Source organism: Ochotona curzoniae, unplaced genomic scaffold (genome assembly GCF_017591425.1).
Source record: "Ochotona curzoniae isolate NIBS_2020 unplaced genomic scaffold, NIBS_Ocur_1.0 scaffold_4701, whole genome shotgun sequence".
Lineage (NCBI taxonomy): Eukaryota > Metazoa > Chordata > Mammalia > Lagomorpha > Ochotonidae > Ochotona > Ochotona curzoniae.
This window is the reverse complement of record NW_024467122.1, coordinates 42,817,032-42,838,283: the sequence shown is the minus strand read 5'-3', so window position 1 is coordinate 42,838,283 and position 21,252 is coordinate 42,817,032. Positions and strand designations below refer to the sequence as shown.

General features: G+C 44.8%; 1 protein-coding gene across 1 annotated transcript; it reads right to left on the bottom strand.

The window, feature by feature from the left end:
• Positions 1 to 5,359: 5,359 nt before the first annotated feature.
• EMC7 (ER membrane protein complex subunit 7) lies at positions 5,360 to 17,450 on the bottom strand. Its single transcript, XM_040969340.1, has 5 exons — positions 17,160 to 17,450; positions 10,965 to 11,084; positions 8,643 to 8,781; positions 7,501 to 7,581; positions 5,360 to 5,813 (listed from the first exon to the last, which is right to left on the bottom strand). Exons 1-5 carry the CDS (start codon positions 17,381 to 17,383, stop codon positions 5,661 to 5,663), a joined length of 717 nt encoding a protein of 238 aa, XP_040825274.1. The 5' UTR covers positions 17,384 to 17,450; the 3' UTR covers positions 5,360 to 5,660.
• Positions 17,451 to 21,252: the final 3,802 nt, after the last annotated feature.

Below are 21,252 nucleotides of genomic sequence, written 5' to 3'. Positions count from 1 at the left end.
AGATATTTATAAGCCTGTGCAAAACTTCCTTATGATATAGCTGTTGGTCAAGTGGAGTCAAACCTTACTCTTGATAGCCTGGATTGTTACTATTGCTGCCTTAATGCACGTCTTAAGGATTCTGTACCTATTGATTTTTACCTCTGATACACTTTTTCTCCTAAAGCAAAGACTTGGGATTTGGCTGCCAGTAAACCTTACCAGGCCCTGAGAGGAGGGTCCTGTGGCAGGACTCATCCGACAAGTGTTACAACATCTCCTGTGTTGGAGTAAACGATTTGCTGACTGGATTATTTGGGGGCTAACTGGACTTACTGCTCTTACGGCCTCAGCTGCGGTCTCTGGAGCGGCCCTTCATTCATCGATCCAGACCCATCAATTTGCGGAACAGTGGCAAAAGGCTTCTCACGCACAAGGGACACGGCAGGCTCGTGCTGAGGAGCAGACAGTGCTCCTGCTCACTGTCTCACCAGTGGTGCTTCGATCCCGGTGCCTCGCTAGCTCTCCTGGAACTCCCTGCATACACACGTGACACGAGTTGCACATCAAACCTGATCATTTGTAACCAATGTCTGAGCTAAACTATGTATATAAACTGGAACCCTGGAAATCAATTTTGTCAGTTGCCTAAGAGAGCACTGTCCCCCCATTTCTTTTTGGTCACATCTCCTCCTAAGAATCCCGCAAGGTAAACTTGCAATGTCCAATCTTTGTCAATATTTAAAAACAAAATCAGAGAGAGGGGAGTTATCACTGTGGCACAGTAAGTCAAGCCACTGTGTGGCATCAGCATCCCATATGGGGTGCCAGTTTGAGTGCCACATACTCCACTTCAATCCAGTTCCCTGTTAGTGTGTCTGGGGAAACACCAGAGGATGACCCAAGTCCTCAAGCTCCTGTACTCACGTGGGAGATCCAGAAAAATTTGTCTCCTGGCTTCCGCCTGGCACAGGTTCAGCTGTTATGGTCTTTTGGAAAGTGAACCAGCCAATGGACAACTTCTCTCTCTCCTCTGAAATTCTGCCTTTCAAATAAATAAGTAAAATCTTCTAAAAATTTTAGAAAGGGACTGGAACTATTCATGTAGATGGGAAGATTAAATTTCAGAATTACCTAAAGACTTACAGGCATGAATCTCTAATAATGACTTAGTAAATTTTAGTGAGATGAACACTTTGGCAAAATTTTCTAGTTTTTGCGGCCTCAGTCATTAGCCCTGTTTACGGCTTGAGTGTCTTTACTCCTGCCTCGTCTCAGGTTTGCTTGCCTGGCTAGCTCAGTGCTGCCAGACAGAAAAGTCATTGTGTCAAGTTTCAGCTGCCTTGTGCACCCAGAGTAGGATTATGTTACTGAGAACAAAGATGAGCTCATCGTTGCTGGTATTTTGGGAGGCCTGTTTTTCTCAAACAGCTCTGCAAATACTTCAATCTTTCTCTCAAGAATATTAAAAAAAAATATATTGATAATTTGTAGGTAACATCTAAACTTCACAACAGCTATATTGAAGTTTTCCTGAATAAAAACATTTTACCACCTGACTATCCACATACCTTAAAAATTAAGAAATAAATGACTATTTTCCCAAGAATGATCACACGTAAGATGGAGATGAGGGGTTGGCACTGGCACAGGTGCGAGGATGCCTACGCCCCTGCGAGTGCCTGCGTTTCAGTCTCAGCCTCAGTTCCTGGTTTGCGTTTCCTGCTCATGAGGACACCAGCAGTAGTCAAGAGCCTCATGCTGTTGCGCTGCCTCCACCCACGACAGTAACCTGGACTGCTTCCGGCTCCCAGCTCCAGCCCCGGCCTGCTCCGGAACGTCATGGGGATTCGTGGGAGCAGACAGCAGCAGTCTGTTTTTTCATCTATGTCCCAAGTGAATTAATAGTAAAAAAAAAAAAAAACAAAAAAAAAACAAACACGGATGTATTTACCAAAGAGAAAAAAAATCACACAGTGAGGGCCACTCTACAACCACAGCCTGTCTCAACACATCCCTTCCATTGTAGTAAGTGACTCAGCTACCAGTTCCTGATGTGATCCCTGAACTTAGTGCTTAGGGCAACTTTAGTTGGGTTTAACACAAACGGGACACACACCTGTATAACTATGCAAAAGTGTCTCCATGAGACCCGAAAGGCAATAAACAAAGAGGACAATCGTTTTCAGATCTTTCTGTAAAATACTGCATATTTTCAATAGATTTTTTTTAAACAGAAAAAAAAAAACTTCTAGAAAAAATACAAACCCCAACTTCCTGAAAGTCTGAGGAGCTGTCTTCGCTGACCATTCTCATGGGCACCAGTGATACACTGTCGCCAGGTTGATTCTTCTTTTCTGTCATGGAAGACGCAAAGAAAGAAATGGTTAAGGTATTTCCCTGCTCAAGCCAAGTTATGTAACATTCCGATTTTCCTCAAAACAAATCCAGACATTTTAATTCCTAAGAGACTATCTGCAACTTGAGAGCAACCCATCTGACCCGGAGAAGTCACGCAGGGAGCCCGAACAGGAAGTTAGGGTTTGTTAATCACAAAGACACCACTCAGATTTAATTTCACATGTGTGAAAAGCTACCAAAGAAACTATCAGATTAAAAGGAGATATACATAAAATGAATCTAAAATGACACCCTAAAGAAGAGCCAAACACTTTGTCCTAAATAGGAAACAGCAGAAAGAACCCTAGGTAGTAAAAGAGACAGGAAGTCAGCAATGATCACAAGATTAACAGAAAGAAGTAACTAATAAGACTGGGTAAATATTATAATAGAATTTGAGATAAGAAAAAAAAAGTGGAAAAAATCCAAATCTTTCAATTTATGGATGAGGAAACTTGAGGCCCATTTATTTATTCATTCAACATTCATTGTGGTGCTTATAATGTTGGAAATACGACAAAGGACATGGCAAGAATGGCCCAGGGCAGGAAAGTGACTTGCCCAAAGTCACACAGCCAGCGAGCAGCCAGCGAGCTCTTCGTGCCACAACCTGTGTTGACAAATAATCTGTAACAATTACTGTACCTGCAAGCACCCTAGGCGTTTGATGAGGTTATAAGATTGTCATACACAAGTAATATATTTCTATAATATAAGGAGTATAAGTGATATTCATATGCTATTAGAATTGATGTCAAATAAAGATTAGCAAGTGAAATTCCAAGTGAAATGGTAATTCCTGCAGATATATTTTAATTTCTTTTTTTTTTTAAAGATTTACTTTATTATTATTGGAAAGTTAGATATACAGAGAGGAAGACCTTCCACCTGATGACTCTCTCCCCAAGCAGCTGCAATGGCCAGAGCTGCATCAATCTGAAGCCAGGAACCTGGAGCCTCTTCTGGCTCTCACATGCAGTTGCAGGGTCCCAAGGCTCCGGGCTGTCTTTGGCTGCTTTCCCAGGCCACAAGCAGGGAGCTGGATGGGAAGTGGAGTTGCCAGGATTAGAACTAGCACCCATATGGGATTCCGGCAGCAAGTGCAAGGTGAGGACTTTAGCTGCTAGGCTACCACACTGGGCCCAAATGTGTTTTAATTTCTTGGTCATTATTCCATGTGCAAACTTTACCTATTCAAATTAGGACTTTCAAAAAAAAGATTTATTTATTTATTTATCAGAAAGTCAGATAAGCAGAGAAGGAGAGACAGAAAGAGAGATCTTTCATCTGCTGATTCATTCCCCAAGTAGCTGCAACAGCCAGAGCTGAACTGATCCAAAGCCAGGAGCCAGGAGCCTGTTCCAGATCTCCCACATGGGTGCAGGATTCCAAGGCTTTGAGCTGTCCTCAACTGCTTTCCCAGGCCACAAGCAGGGAGCTGGATGGAAAGTGGAGCTGCTGGGACACAAACAGGCACCCATATGGGATCCTGGTACAAGCAAGGTAAAGGTTTAGCCACTAGGCTACCACATCTCTCTGTATATCTGACTTTCCAATAAAAATAAATCATTTAAAAAAAAATGATACACAGAGAGGAGGAAAGATAGAAAGGAGGATCTTCTCTCCATTGATTCACTCCCCAAGCGGCTGCAACGGCCAGAGCTGAGCACATCCGAAGCCAGGAGCCCGGAGCCTCTTCCAGGTCTTCCATGCAGGTACAAGGTCCCAAGGCTTTAGGCCATCTTCAACTGCTTTCCGAGGCCACAAGCAGAGAGCTGGATGGAAAGATGGAAAGTGGGGCAACTGGGGTTAGAACCAGTGCCCATATGGGATCCTTGTGCGTGCTAGGTGAGGACTTTAGCCGCTAGGCTATTGTGCTGGGCCCTAAATGGAAATTGTATTATCTCATTTCAAAATGAACAGTGATGGGGTCAGTATTGTGGCTAATTCTATGCTGTGCTATAGTCTTCCCATAAGGGTGCTGGTTCCTGTCCCAGCTGCTCCATTTCCAATCCAACTTCCTGCTGACAGCCTGAGAAAGCAGAGACTGGCCCAAAGGCTTGGGCTGCTGCATCCATGTGGGAGGCCCAGAATGACCTCCTGGATCCCAGCTTTGGACCTGTCCACCTCTGCCTGTTGCAGTCAAATGGGGAGTGAACCAGTGCATAGAAAACTCTCTCTGCATCTTTCAAGTAAAATAAATCTTCAAAATAAAACAACAACAATGGTACGTAACAGTTTGGAACCAATCCTGCTGTTGTTATTTTGGCTGATGTAGTAACATTTTAAAGAAACAGGTAAGTTCTTTGACAGGAGAGAACAAGGTAACACTACAACATAGAGAGTTAAATGAAAACTTCGCTGAAGTAAGAATTTTGTGACATACTTCTAGCTGGAAAGTGGCAACTTACATTGCAACAACTCCAAGAATCGATTCTGAGAAAGATCACCAATATTACCACACAGGGTTCTGAGGCCCACTTCATCTTCAGACACCAGCAGGTGCTCCGCCTGCTGCATCTTTCCCCTGGCCATCTGCTCTCTGTTATCATTTGTCATCCCACCCAAAAGGAGCTCTGCTGTAGACAGGGGCTTCAACATCACCCATGTCTGTATTCTACCTGAAATCACAATGGTTAGTTGGTACTCAGTACAAATAAAATGAATGCCATAGATAACAATCAGAATAACATTTACAGGACTTATCCATACATCTATATTCTTACACCAAAAACTAAAACTATACCAGGATCATATGACTCCACCTCAAACAGGAAGGAATGGCAAATAGCAGTGCAGGGCTGACACTTTCCAAAGTACGGTCACACAGAGAAATATGGTGTACACTGCTGTAAAAATAACTACTTCTTTCTTTTTAAATAGAAAAGATCAATGTTAAGTCTCAAATAATGAAGGCAGAAAACTGTCAGAAAAAAAAAAGGCACATTAAGTGGAAAAAAAGGCAGAAAACAATTTGATCTCTGGATTAAGACATTTTAATATAACATATAGTATTTTCATATAATTTATTAATGTCATTTTCTATAGGACACTGCATTTAATTCAGTGACATCAATATTGACCTCATACAAAGGATGAAAGCTGGATCTTATGTACCGAGTACAAAACATGTGCTAAAAAGTTAGCATACACAACAGTTGTAAGAGATCAACCTTCGGGATGATTCAAGCATACAGCAGCTGTTTCACAGTTTTCCCTCCAGACTCAGATGTCACCCAGTGTTACTGTGTTTGTGCAAAGGCCATTGCAGAGCCACCCGACTACCTCCTTTTGCCAACCCCACTTTTCCCTGTTTTACTGCTGCCACTGCTAGATTTGCCAGATGACTTTGAAGAGAAGAGTCTTGTCATAAACTCAGAGACATCAGGTAACTCGTGGTTGGAGTTCAGCATATTCATTGACTGTTCCATTTCCTGCAGGGAGACAGCAAAAAACCATGAAAAGGTACTGGAATTCCCTGAATGATGAAACCCCTAACAATTCTTTTTTTTTTTTTTTAAGATTTATTTATTTATTGGAAAGTCAGATATACAGAGAAGAGGAGAGACAGAGAGGAAGATCTTCTGTCCGATGATACACTCCCCAAGTGAGCACAACAGCTGATGCTATGCCGATCCGAAGCCAGGATCCAGGAACTTCTTCCGGGTATCCCACGCGGGTGCAGGGTGCCAAGGCTTTGGACCGTCCTCGACTGCTCTCCCAGGCCACGAGCAGGGAGCTAGATGGGAAGTGGAGCTACTGGGATCAGAACCGGTGCCCATATGGGATCCCAGTGTGTTCAAGGCGAGGACTTTAGCCACTAGGCCACGCCGCCAGGCCCACACCTAACAATTCTTAATGAAGAAGAGTAGAACAGTGTCCTGATAACAGCAATGACCTATGGTTTATTTTTCAAAGTATTTATTTATTTATTTGAGAGGTAGAGAGACAATAGAGAACAAGAGAGGACACACAGAGGCACACAGAGAGGAGAGACAGAGAGACTGAGCACTCCTCTGTTCTGGTTCACTCCCCAGTACCCACGGAGGTCCCGAGCTACGAAGTCAGGAACCGAGAATTCAACCCAGGTTTCACACACAGGCAGCACAACTCAATCCCTCGAGCCCTGACTGCTGCCTCCGACGGTGCAGGAAAAGGCTGGAGTGAGGAGCAGAGTCCAGAATCAAAACCAAGCACTCCAAAGTGGAACACTGGTGCCTCAACCATCAGGCTAATCAACCACAAAGCCAAGTGCCTGCACTGGTGTCACTGCATTTGAATCACCTAGTTCAAAATTTCCTCTTTTCTTACAGAACAAACTAATTATGTAGTTCAGAATTTGAAAGCAACTATTCTATTCATCCCCCTTGGTCTAGCTGAATTGCCTTTGGGTATCTGACATAAAAACTGAGTATGCAGGGCCCAGCAAGGTAGCCTAGTCGTTGAAGTCCTCTCCTTGCAAGCCCCATGATCCCATATGAGCACCAGTTTGTAACCCAGCTGCTCCACTTTCCATCCAGCTCCCTGCTTGTGGCCTGGGAAAACAGTCGAGGATGGTTCAAATCCTTGGGACCCTACACCCGTGTGGGAGATCCAGAAGAAGTTCCTGGCTCCTGGCTTCGGATAGGCTCAGCTGTGGCCGTTGCAGCCGCTTGGGGAGAATGAACCAGCAGATGTAAGAACTTTCTTTCTGTATCTCCTCCGCTCTGCATGTCTGCCTTTCCAATAAACAGAAATGAATCTTAATTTTTTTTAATTGAGTATGCATTTTGAAGAGAGTTTTGTAAACTTAGGTTAAAGAAACAGTCATTTTGCATTATGTTTGGATTAGATAAAGCACAATTAAGGTACATTTCACATATTTAACAGGTGAGGCAGGACAGGAAGCTAGGACTTAACAAAATGTTTTATGTATATTAAGAGATCCATTTAGCTAAGGAGAAGCAAATGAATGTATGCAGTCCCACAGAAATGACTAATTAAATACCAGGAGCACAATCTTTAGTTTGGCATGGGAATTAGAGTAAAATATGAAAAACTCAAGCATTCAGCCAAAGGACAGCCCAGGAAGCAGACGCAGCACATGGCTCACAAACCCACAGGCAGACAGTGGCCCCTTACCCGTCTCATGTCAGGATCGCTTGTGTTGACCACTTTGGGCAGAAGCACAAATATCAATAACGGAAGAATCATCATCATAACCTGTGGAAGACAAAAATTCGGAAAACATTCTGCATCACCTTTACAGCAGAAACTGCGGTTGACAATAAACAACAAAATCAGAGATTCAAATACGGTAGGCAGAACAAAGTGAGCATGAACCACCTCAACCCTACTGTGTGAACTCCGATAACAAGGTGCTGTCTGCCGCGGACTGCACAGTGCGCCCGAGTACTCTGTTTGGACACAACAGTCCACGATGGAACTCTCCAGGCACTTTCTCGGAACTACATTCTGGCATTGGGACTAGCGATCCTGACAACCAGGTAGGATACTCTTTCCATTACGACTCTGGTTCTTGGATAAAACACCCTATCACCCCGCCTCCCATTAACATACGTTCTCTGGAGCCTTCATTACAGCAGGAAGCAGCTGCTATAGCAGGTAAGTTTTGAAAAATGACTTACAAGCCTCTGCACTGAACACATGAACACACAAGGTAAGACATGCAGCCACACTGGTAATGTCTCCTACACAATCTATCCTCTCCTCCCTAGACCTCTGATAAAGTACTAAACAACCTCCAAACATTCCTGTTTGTGATTTAAAGAAGAGAACATGATCAAAATTCAGACAATTCCAAAAACAACCTTCAAAGAGAGAAAAAAAAAGAAAGAGATCATTTATATAAAGAATGCACATGAGTACCTTGTATTACGACCACTTTCATGGTACCAACTACTTAAATTACCACAGATGAACTTCTCTGTTTATCACAGATGTCAAAACAGATCATCAACAGGTGATGGACAACAAATGACAGTACCAGTAGTACAAAAGATGCGACAGCTCCAAGTATGACTCACCAAAATCATCATCATAAATGTTTATTCAGTTTCTGTTGTACATTTCAATGTCAAATCTACAGGACAATTCTATTTTTTTCTGTATCTTACCAAAGCCATGATTTCTTTGAAATCTGCAAATCATCCTTTCATCCAAAAATCTAACCATCACATTTCTATCTCATAAGAATTTGAAATGATCAACTGCACCGAGGTAGATCATGGACTGGTAAAGTGCTTTACTTTGCTAACACATACCATTGGGTTCATCAGAAAGTCCGTCCAGCCCCAGGACTCCCTTTTAATAAAGTACGAAGGCGGACCTGAAGATTTCATTTGGAGAGGATAGGGCAGTCTTACCACTTCTGATGTTTTGATATAATTCACATATCTTGCCCTGATAAAGCAACATAAGAAAACAATCAGTAATTTCACTAACAGCCTTATTTTTGGCTTTTGTCTTTTCCAAAATGCTTTGTGACCTGAACTCCTGATTATTTTTATAATCATAAAAATATGATCAAAGTAAATTACCTGCTTGCCTAAAATATTCAATAAAATTTTAAAGAAGAAAATACCAGACTTGGAATCTTAGCCTTGCTCTGTCACTACTCAGTCTGTGGGGTTAGACAAGCGCCTAAACTTGTATTTAAAGTTCTCTTAGAAACCTTTCTGGGGCTAGGCCTGTGGTGCAGCCAGTTAAGCTGCCACCTGTAACACCAGCGTCCCTAAGAGGTGCTGGTTCCTGTTCCACTTCTGATCCAGCTCCCTGCTAGTGACTCTGGGAAGGCAGCAAAGCATGGCTCAAGTAGTTGGCCCCTCACATGTGGGAGACCCAGAGGGACCTCCTGGCTCCTGGTTTCAGCCTGGCCTAGCCTTGGCCATTGTGGACATTTGGGAAGGGTGAACCAGTGGGTGAAGATCTGTCTCTCTCTCTGTGTATTCTGCCTTTCAAATAAATGCTCTTAAAAAATAGAAGCCTTTAAAGTCTCTCAGTTATTTTTAGTAATGAATTTACTATAAGCATACAAAAACGCTGGATTTTATGTTTTAGACAATCTGAAATGTGCGTACTGGATGCACGCAGTTCTTACAGCTATACCGCAGGAAACGATAATGATTATAGAAAGCCCTGCAGTAGCTTTGGGCAATATTACATTTGCTGCACAGATGGGACTACAGTTCATAAAAACCCTAACCCATCCTACTTCTTAAAAACTGTCTCCGCTGTTCTCAAGGTTTGTTTTTGAGTCTGTGCTGCATTCTGGACAGTTGTTCTGGTCTGTGCCCTATGCAATCAAACTTCTGCTTGCTTGGTCAACATCCACTGAGTTTGAAATGTCAATGCCCGTATCCATTGTAGAAGTTATATCTTATCCTTTCTGTGAGTGTTCATTGTCTATTTTGGCATACATTTCTTATGGTAGTAAGTCTTTTATTTCTTTAAGTGTTTTAAGCTATTTTTACAGTCTCCATAATTCCATCATCCAAAGTTCTCAGAAGTCTAGCATGTTTGCTGATTCAAGGCAGACTGTTTCCTTGAGTACATCATCAGCGATTTTATTTACCTACGTAACTAGACATCAAGGGTGTATCTCCTCCCACAGTCATGCCTCTGTCTTGGCCAGAAAGTCTGGCATTATAACCAGGGAGCATCTTGTTAGCTCTTCATCTGCAAAGTACCCTGATTAAGCAGAAAGTAATGAATTCACACCCCATGAATGACGGCAAGGCCGCCACTATCCAGAGATGCTTCGCCCTCGGGGGAGAGTCAGACGGAGAGTCTGATCTTTTGGATTCTATTCCCAGTAGCTCAAAGTCAAGAAGTCTTGGATAGACTCAAGGCTTACATCTCACCTGCACACTGCTAATCTAAGCCTTCTGGTTACAGAGTATCAAAGCCCCAGGTGAGGGAGCAGGCCTCTAGTTTATCCACTGGGGATTTCCCTTATTTTGGGGGAGCTGAAAAAGAAACGTGTCATATTTGCACTACATTTTCTTCTGCTGTAATGTCAAAAAAAAAAAAAAAAAAAAGCTCCATATACACTCAAAAGTAATTTACCATGCACGCTTACTGATCAAAATGAGGATCTTATGCGACTCTCACCTTGCTCTCTACTCTCACCCCTCATCAAAATAAGGGTCTTTCCTAAAGCCTATGCTTCAAGCATCCATTCACTACAAATGTACCTGAAAACAGGAATCCCACTGACCAGCAGTTCTTCAGTGCTAAACCCATGTACACTTAACCCAAGAGACAAAAGAACAAACCTTTACGTTTAGAACAATATTTCATTTGCCAAGTCAATTTTATTCAAATTTTAAATAGTAAAAAGAATAATTAAAAGCCACTTTTAGTAGATAAGCATTTCTTTTGCTTTATAACTTTCATTTCCACCATAGTGATCAATTTGAAAATTATTTTAAACCAGTATATGTAATATGTTCCTCGGGCGTTTTAAGGAACATTTTCAGTCTATACAAGAAAGTTCGTCAACTTTAAATGTAAATTCTAAAAAGAATACATAATGAGGCATTCCGCAGTCTAGCCTTTAGTGACATTAAATCAGGCGCCCTCACCTCATTTTGCCTTTGGAAGTGATGTCCACTCGGACAGGATCAAACTTGTAAGCGGGAGATACAACTTCCACCACGTAAGATCCAGAAGGTATGTCATGAACCACAAAACTCCCATCTGTCCTGAAAGAACAAAGATTTTATTTTAGTCATTTTTTGATTAATAATTTAATCTGCTTATGTTTTAACTGATCCAATAATCCCCAAATAAATTCCTAAAAAAAAATTGATAATAAACATAATTAGCAAGCTTTAACACTTGATTTTAGCCAAAAGACCAAAAAGCAATACTAGCAAGCTTTAAAAATTAAAAAAAGCAAGCTTAGGGCTACAGTTGTGGTACAGTGAGCTAAGTTGCCACTGCAATGCCAGCACCCCTCACAGTCAATGCTTAGTCCCCGATGCCCCATTCTGCTCTAGCACCCTGCTGGTGTACCTCCAAGAGCAGCAGCAGATGGCCCGAGCCCTTTAGTACTCCCAAGGGGAGAGCCAGGGGAGGCTCCTGGTTTCCCAGGCCTGGCTCTTACGGCCATTTGGGAAATGAATCAGAGGATGGAAGATCGATTTCTCTCAGTTACTCTCACTTGCAAACACATAAATAAATAACACTTTAAAGAATTAAAGCCTGGTCTCCCTAATTATCCTGACTGGGTTATTGAAATCCCATATGGGCACCGGTTCTAATCCTGGCAGCTCCACTTCCCACCCAGCTCCCTGCTTGTGGCCTAGGAAAGCAGTTGAGGACGGCCCAAAGCCTTGGGACCCTGCACCTGCATGGGAGACCTGGAGGCGGTTCCTGGTTCCCAGCTTTGGATCGGTGCATCTCTGGCTGTTGCAACGGTCACTTGGGGAATGAATCATCAGATGGAAGATCTTCCTCTCTGTCTTTCCTCCACTATGTATATACCTGTCTTTTCAATAAAAATAAATAAAAAAAATACCTGAGCTAAAGAACCCTGATACCAATTACTTCCATTCTTCGTTGAGCAGTGATATGACAGGTGACAGGAGTGCAGCCCTTATTCTGAAGCCAAGTGCTTAAGCAAGGGAAAATACCAATATACATTTTTGTTACAATATTAGCCCTAATTTTGCCAATCCCAACAATTTTTACTACTAAAAAAACAGTATTTTGTTTTACTTTGAACTTGCACCTTGTTGGGTTGTTTTTTTTTTTCCACAATAAAATTTTAATAAAAAGTTGTATAGTCCCATTTGTTCTACTTGTTATAAACAGGCCCCCATCGACTTTGGTTACTACTTTTTGGCTTTGCAGAACTATAAGATATGAATGAAGTTAAAACCATCCATCTTTTTAATTAATTTCTTCTATATCTTCTAGACATAGAAAATTATCCTATCAAGTGGTGATGATTTCGTACCACAGGTGAACTCTGTCAGCTAGTGGATTCTGGAGAGATTTCATCGTGCTTTGGAATGGAGAGATGGGCAGCAATTCAGAACTGTTCAATTATTAAAACCACCTGAGTAATGCCCCCAGAGCATGCCCCACGGCGGGCACCCTGGGATGGTTAGGAGGCTGGCTGGGGCTTCTCTTTTTATCTCCTCCCTTACTCCAGATACAGAAAAGAGAGAGAGAAAAAAATGTGGAAACAATGATCTTACACACACTTTCCTGTAGTCCTTGACCCTTTGTGCCATAATCATCTACGTAAAATTATCAAATAAAATTATGAAAAAATAAATAAAGGGCCCGGCGCATTGGCGCAAGTGGTTAAGGTCCTCGCCTTGCACGCCCGGGATCCCATATGGGCACTGGTTCTAATCCTGGCAGCCCCACGTCCCTTCCAGCTCCCTGCCTGTTGCCTGGGAAAGCAGTCGAGGACGGCCCAAAGCTTTGGGACCCTGCACCCGCGTGGGAGACCCGGAAGAGGCTCCTGGCTTCGGATCGGCATAGTATCGGCCGTTGCAGCCGCCTGGGGAGTGAATCATTGGACGGAAGATCTTCCTCTCTGTCTCTCCTTTCTGTATATCCACCTTTCCAATAAAAACATAATAAAAATAAATCTTAAAAAATAAATAAATAAAAGGATCAATAACATCAGAAAGTTCCTAAACAGAAAGAAATTGAAATCATGCTTCTTAAAACATGAAGGCCATGGGCCCAGTGTGATAGCATAGCGGTTAGGATCCTCGCCTTCAACACACTGGGATCCCATATGGGTGCCGGTTCTAGTCCCGGCAGCTCCACTTCCCATCCAGCTCCCTGCTTGTGGCCTGGGAAAGCAGTCCAGGACAGCCCAAGGCTTTGCGACCCTGCACCCATGTGGGAGACCCAGAATTAAGTTTCTGGCTCCTGGCTTTGGATCAGCACAGCACCGGCCGTTGCGGCTCACTTGGAGAGTGAACTATTGGACGGAAGATCTTTCTCTGTCTCTGCTCCTCTCTGTGCATCTGCCTTTCCAAAAAAAAAAAAAAAAAAGGTTCTTTCATTCAGCAATAATTGATAGTGGTTATATCCACATTGTTTACTTAACATGATGACAAAATGTCCTTGTTACATCAGAGTAAACAACAACATAATGTTTTACTGGGCTAGCCATCTTTCATTTGTCCTCAAGATTCACCTTCTAGGGCCCGGTGCGGTGGCGCAGTGGTAAAGGTCCTCGCCTTGCACGCCAAGGATCCCATATGGGCACTGGTTCTAGTCCCGGCGGCCCCACTTCCCATCTAGCTCCCTGCCTGTGGCCTGGGAAAGCAGTCGAGGACGGCCCAAAGCTTTGGGACCCTGCACTTGCATGGGAGACCTGGAAGAGGCTCCTGGCTTCGGACCTGGAAGCCCCGGTGGCGTGGGCTAGTGGCTAAGGCTCTTGCCCTGAACTCGCCAGGATCCCATATGGGCGCTGGTTCTAGTCCTGGTAGCTCCACTTCCCATCCAGCTCCCTACTTGTGACCTGGGAAAGCATTCGAGGACAGCCCAAAGCCTTAGCACCCTGCACCCGTGTGGGAGACCTGGAGGAGGTTCCTGGCTCTTGGCTTCAGATCGACACAGCACCGGCTGTTGTGGTCTTTTGGGGTGTGAATCATAGGATGGAAGCTCTTCCTCTCTCTCTCCTCCTCTCTGTATATCTGACTTTGTAATAAAAATAAATAAATCTTAAAAAAAAAAAAGATATATATTCCACAGGGCAGGAGTCCTGGAATCTTGCACAGCAATTAAGATGCTGCTTGAAGGGCTGGGTCACCTGGCCTGGGTCTTTTGGTCCACCTTCAAGATGGGTGCTAAATCCATGAAAACCAGGCGTGTCATGTCGGGGGATCCAATGGAGCCCAGGTCACCTGCCCCCGGTCCTTGGGCCTGCCTGTGAGCTGGATGCTTGGCCTGTGAGTCCTGGGCATGAAGGGTCACCTGGCCTGGTCCTTGGGCCTGCACAATGGGTATCAGGCCCATGAGCTCCAGCACTGAGGGGTTTGGCGGGCCCTTCGTCATCTGCCCTGGAACCATCAGCCCTCTTGTGAGGTGGGTGTTGGATTCGTGAGCCCAAGGGGTGGGGGGCTCTGGAAGGGCCCAGGTCACTGGGTCTACTTGTACAATGGGTGCTGGGTCCGTGAACCCCAGGGACGGAGGTCCAATGGGGCCTGGAATACCTGGCCCAGATCTTTTGGCCAAGCTGAGAGAACTAGTCTTCAGTGTAAAGGATGGAGTGGTGGTTGGCAGGTTTTTGTGCACATAGAGGATATGGTAGCCCAAGGGGACATCTGGTCCCATAGCAGAGAACGGAGAACAGAACATATTGGACAATCACCTCAGCCAAAGGATCACAGCAAATATCTGGGCGAATGGAGACTAAGGCCGACTGCGTCAGCCAGTGGACATTAGAAGGGATTCCTCATCCACAGATCAGCAAGATCAACAGCATCTCGACACTATCACACCCAACTGGGCAGAACCCTCGGAGCGTGTGCCACATCAGGACTCGGGTTCATATCGGGTGGCCATTCCCCATCACTGGTTCCTGGAGCAGTTGAGAGGCTGGGTATGGCTTCACTCCTTATCTCTCCCATTCCCCCAGAAATGGAGAGAAAAATACAGTTTGGAAACAATGATCACACGCAATTACACTCAATTTTCCCTAGCCCTGGATACTTCCCACTCTGATCAAAACATCATCTTGAAAAAAATATCGGGCCCAGTGCAGTAGACTAGATGTTAAAGTCCTCGCCTTCAACAAACTGGGATCCCATATGGGCACCAGTTCTAATCCCGGCAGCTCCACTTCCCATCCGGCTCCCTGCTTTGGCCTTGGAAAGCAGCCGAGGATAGCCCAAAGCCTTGGCACCCTGCACCCATGTGGGAGACCTGGAGGAAGTTCCTGGCTCCTGGCTTTGGATTGGTGCAGCACCAGTTGTTGCAGTCACTTGGGGAGTGAATGATCGGATGGAAGATCTTCCTCTCTGTCTCTCCTCTCTGCTTATCAGACTTTCCAATAAATAAATAAATCTTTAAAAAATGTTGCTTGGAATGCCTACATCCCATATTGGAGTGCCTAGGCTTAAGTTTCAGCAAGAAATGGCATGAGAAGTCCTCAACATCAATTCTTCTTATTTGTATTAGTCAAGTCCTAAGCATAGGTCAAGTCTAACAAGCATGGATAAAAAATTGTGTGCTAGTTATTCAAAGCAACTACAGTACAAATTACCCACACTCCTTCCAATAAGACTCATTTCAAGTTCACTGTATCTCAATCCATCCTGCTATATAGAAATGGGAAGACAAAACAATAAAATGTTAAGGGTTGTTATCTCTATTTACTAATACTTTCTTCAATAAACATTAATATATTACTTTTTAAAAATTTGACTTTTATTATTTGATAGGTAGAGCAACAGGAAGGAAGGGGGGAGATGAAGAGGCCTGCCATCTGCTGGCTCACTATCTGATATCCACAACAGCCAGGAGCCCAGAGCCTGGTCCGAGTCTCTCCCATGGGAAAGAGGGGTACGTCTCCTTGAGGGATGGCCCCCGCTTTCCAGGCACATCAGAAGGCCTGATCCTGAGTGCAGGCAAGGCTCAGCACTCTGACGTGGGTTACTGGCCCCAACACATGCTTTCTTATGTGAAAACGGTAAATGTTTTTTTCGTTGTTGTCGTTTCTTTCCCTCCTCCCCTCCTTCTTTCCTCCCTCCCTTTCTCTCTTTCTGCTGATTTTCAAAATACCTGCATTCTGTGTTAGAGAAGCCAAGTGGTTAACTCATGACAGTTCTGTAAGGATCCCTCACACCCGCATCATGAAAGCACCGCTAATCACACTAAGCCCTAAGGAACACACTGTCAGGTTACTAATGACAGCATGAAAACACTGGGTGAAAACTTGTTATTAATCTGAGGTTGGCACTCTCATTCAGAGCCCACGGATGGTCTGAACAAATCTGCGAATCGGGTTTAGCACATGCACACCTGTCTGGTTTTCAAAAACCACTTGCAGATGAACCATCCTCCTTCACTGAACACTTTCTTTCCGTTTCCAAATCCATTCTCTAAGTAGTGATGGAAAGATTTAAATCACACTTTGCCTGGACATTTGAAAAGCAGGCTACTTATAAACTAGAGTGCTAACAAATTCACCCTGCCTTTTAATGGCAACAGAAATTCCATTTCCAGGAAAAGCTAGAAAAGACTGAAGCGAGGACGAAATCCTAGTCTTATGTCAATGACAACTGCGAAACTGCAAATCCCCTGATGCCCTCCAGTGTCGAAAAGAACAACAGTCCCACCCGAAGCCAAAAAGGTGCTGCGATCAGGGACTGCAAGGCTCATTAAATTCAGAAGCAGTGACATTAGGCTCTCCGTGTCTCATCACCACAAGTCCTCTGGGCTTTGGGTATTCCCACTTGTTTAGCATCTTTCCACGCAACATCGATCTGCAACACACGGCAACGAGTGCAAAAGGCGACAGGGTTGTAGGAAAGCCACCCGAGAGGCAAAAGCAAGAGAAACACGGGGTCCACTCGTCCCCGGGGTCCGAGAGCAGTCATGGGCACGAGGTGCCTGAGCCCACGAGCACCGGGGCTGGGGTCACGCCTGTCAGCCCTCACCTCTGGGTGCGGGGCCGAGGAAGTGAGAAGGCCCTCCTGCCTCCCCGGGTCTCCCCACACGGACCGTTAGAGCACCTGCCCTGCCCTCGGCTCTCCGGGGGGACCGCCCTCCAGCCTGCCCGCCGCCCTCGGGACGCTCACTTCAGGAAGCCGACGTGCTCTTCTCCGTCTACAAGCACTCGGGCGGCCGAGATCCAGTCCTGAGGCTTCACCCCGGGGACGACGGCGCGCCCCTCGATCTTGAAACGATCTCCGACCCCACTGCCTCCCGCTCCCTCGGCAGAAGCCCCAGGCAACTCTGAGTTTTGGGCAGTTCCTGAGAGAAGCAACACGACGGAAAGGAAGCCCCACAGAGACACCGCCATGACGGCAGCACCTAGCAGCGAAGGCCGGCAGCCCTCCGGGTCTCCCAGACGCCGCCGCCGGCCCGTGTCGTCATCACCGCGCGTCCGACTCAGGAGACGGCTGCCGGTTCCAATCACAGGGAGGACGTCTCGGCCAATCGACTGGCGAGGTGAAGGCGGCGGAAGCAGGGTGCGGGACTGGCGGAAGTGTGGGCTGGAGGCGGTGTGGAGAAGGTGTGTGTGGTGCGGAGGAAAGCAATGTTGCGTCGTAGCGGACGTCACAGCTTACAAGGGTAAAGGGTGATGAGACCGAGACAGGCGCGAGGATGTTAAGTAGTGCGCCTCCTTTGGCGCGGGGCAAACGGCGAAAGGAACTTCTCGAGGTTTCCCAAGACAGAAGGGATGGATGTAAATTCTCCCGCTCGGGCGTGTGCGTTTGCGAGGCGAGGTAGTGCTTGTGTGCAGAAGAGCTGGGAAAATGCTTAGGGTTAACTTGGGTGGAAAGCGTTGGACGACAGCGACCCGGGCGCTGGACTGAGCCGTCACCTGCCACGGCGCCCGTTAGCAGGAAGCTGGGATTGGAGCCAGCACTTGAACCCAGGCACTGCTGCGTTACAAGATGTTGGTATTCCAAACAGTCTCTCTCTCTCTCTTTTTTTAACCATGCAACAAAACCTTTATTAGTATTTTGAACAGATTTAGCTATTATTGAAGCTGGTAACTTCTAAACTTAAATTGGGGTGGGCAGATGCTATCATGGAGTGATGCCATTACTGGGCAATCGGATTAGTAAGCCTGATGAATTAATAACCACCCCTAAAACGAGGACCAGGCACAGGGTGGACCCTTTCTGGATGTTGTAGACAGACAGGGTACGGTCGTCTTCCAGCTGCTTGCCTGTGAAGATCAACCTCTGCTGGTCAGGAAGAATGCCTTGCTTATCCTGGACCTTCACCTTGACATTCTCGATGGTGTCGCTGGGCTCGACCTCCTGGGTGATGGTCTTCACGAAGATCTGCGTGCCACCGCGCAGGCACAGGATCAGATGCAGGGTGGATTCTTTTTACACCATACTGTATAGTGGCTTTAAATCATCTCTAATTACTTTTAGTACTAAACACAGTGTAAATAAATGCTATATAAGTAGTTGTTACACTCTGTTACTTTGGGGATAATGATTTTTATTACAAAGTCAGATATACATAGAGGAGGAGAGACAGAGAGGAAGATCTTCCGTCTAATGATTCACTCCCTAAGAGACCACAACGGCCGGTGCTGTGCTGATCTGAAGCCAGGAACCAGGAACCTCTTCCGGATCTTCCACACAAGTGCAGGGTCCCAAAGCTTTGGGCCGTCCTCCACTGCTTTCCCAGGCCACAAGCAGGGAGCTGGATGGGAAGTGGAGCTACTGGGATTAGAACCGGCGTCCATATGGGATCCCGGGGCGTTCAAGGCAAGAACTTTAGCCGCTAGGCCCGGGATAATGATTTTTTAAATGCTCAGTATATACAGTTTTTTAGGGTTTTTGAAAGGGATTTTTTTTTTTTTAATTTGAAAGGCTGAGTTAGACAAGGAAGGGACCTAAGCTCTTGGACCATCTTCCACTGCTTTCCAGTCATATTACCAGGGAGCTGGATTGGAAGCAGGGCTACTGGGACATGAACTGGTGCCCGTATGGGATTACTTGAACAGGAACACTGTGATACCACAACATCTGATTAGATAACAAGATTGCACAACTAATGGGTAGATAACATGTATAAGTGCAAACACACTGGCCTAGGGGAGATTCACACATCTTGAGCAAGGTGGAGTGAGTCAGCTAGAGGTTTCAGTCACACAGCTCAGAACAGTATGACGTTTAAAATGTATGGCTTAGGGTGGGCGTTTGGCTTAGTGGTTAAGGTGCCACATGGGACACCCACATACTATATTGGAATATTTGGGTCCAGATTCCAGCTTCCCAGTCATGCAAACTCAGATGGTAGATTAGGTGGGTGCTTCCTGCCCTCACATGAGGAACTTGGGTTAAGGTCCTGGCTCCTAGTAATGGCCTGGCTCAGCACCACCATTATAGAGATTTTCAGAATAAACATGGGATAGAAGAAACTGTGTGTGTGTGTGAAGCAATGTGTGTGTGTTTTTTTTAAGTTAATTTATTATTTTATGATACAGTTCCATAGGTTCTGGGATTTCCCTTCCATCCTCTCCAAATCTCCTCTCCCGCCTCCAATTTATTTCCTTCATTTTACACAGTAGTATAGTTCTTTATAAGCATCATTCTGCTATTTAAATACATACTGACATTATGGGCATGGACAGTAGCAGAGTCCAGCATCCTGTTGTCAAGATGTATTTAAGAGTTTAATTGGGAGTCCAACTTAATTTAGAAGTAGAGATGTATGCTGTATGGTGCCTTCACATCTGGACGTGAGGCTCTGTTACACAGTTACTGTACATCCCCTTAAATGAAAAGTCATGAAACAAAATCAACAACAGGAAAAAAAAATGTTTTCAAAACTGAAATTTATTAATTGTTTACTTCTGGGATTTTCCAGTTAATATTTTGAGACCACAATTGATTGCGGCCAACAAACTGTAAATAAAAACCACGGATAAGGAGAACTGCTTTAGGTAGCATAATTGGTACTGGTTAAAAAACTGGTACACTTCTTGTTAACAGAATGATTAGTGAGAAGCATGTGCCTTTGTAATGTTGATATTTATCATCCAACACGAGTGCCAACTTTCACTCTGTTGGATTTCTGAGGCAAGCTAATGGGTGGAAAACATCTGCTCATTCTGTTCTTACCTCAGGGTATGTTGGGTTTAACCCTGGAACAGGTCCCTGTTACGTTGGATCCTGGCTTTGGATCGGCATAGCATCGGCCATTGCGCTCACTTAGGGAGTGAATCATTGGATGGAAGATCTTCTTCTCTGTCTCTCCTCTCTGTATATCTGACTTTCCAATAAATAAATAAATCTTAAAAAAAAAGATTACACTGTGTTATTCCTTCCCCACCACTCCACTTATAGCTATCTAAACTAACCATTAGAGTTTAATTTTGCTGTATAAAAGTTAAAATGTATCGAAACGACAATAGCTTTATAACCAAGTGCTCTGATTTTTTCCTTTTGTAATCCTTCTTTGCTGGCCAAGTAGACCCATATTTGGGCTGACCCAAGACAGTTGGTCTCAACACTCCAGGTAGGGGCTGGAAAGTGTCCTTTTCCAGTAGGACAGGGGGTGGAAGAGGACGAATAACAAGCAGTAGCTGAACTCTGTGTGTCTGCACATATGACTTCCTCTCTTTCCTTACCTTACCGTCACGCATACCAAACTATCCAGGGTTTTGAACCCCTCCAATGCCAGCGTTACACTTCTGCAGGCAATAGGTACAGGAGAAAAACACGTGTGCCACTTTCAGACTAGGGTGAAATTCTGTTGTCTCCTTTCATGTAGGACACAGGAATGCATAGCTATTCAACTCCAAATGATATCAGGATTATTCAGAAATGTAGCTCTAGGACTGAAGCCTTTAAAAAGAAATTATACTGAAATATTTTAGAAAGATTTTTTGCTGGCTTTGCTCTGACCAACTAAGCTTTCTGTCCTGGAAGAATGGATCTGAGAAGGTTGCAGAAGTTCAGTGTCCCCATCTTCTGGCTTCCAGCTGGGCTCAATGGGAGACACCAAGACACCCCTTTTAGGTTTCTCTTAACGGAGCCCCTGCTTTTTTTCATTTTATCTCTTTTTAAATGATTTTTACATAGTTGATTAAGGTGATAAAGGTCAAGGGCTACAGGAAGATGGGTGAGAGCACTGTCTTCACATTCTCTTTTTTCCTTCCTGTATCTGGGGGGGAGAGGGAAGCAGAGAAGCCACACC

Excerpts from the sequence above, each read along its gene's own strand:
- EMC7 (XM_040969340.1), bottom strand. The coding sequence starts at position 17,383 with ATGGCGGTGTCTCTGTGGGGCTTCCTTTCCGTCGTGTTGCTTCTCTCA. Across the intron at positions 8,782-10,964 it reads ACTTCCAAAGGCAAAATGAG|GGCAAGATATGTGAATTATA; the intron begins GTGAGGGCGCCT and ends TTGCTTTATCAG. Across the intron at positions 7,582-8,642 it reads ACTTTCTGATGAACCCAATG|GTTATGATGATGATTCTTCC; the intron begins GTATGTGTTAGC and ends TGTCTTCCACAG.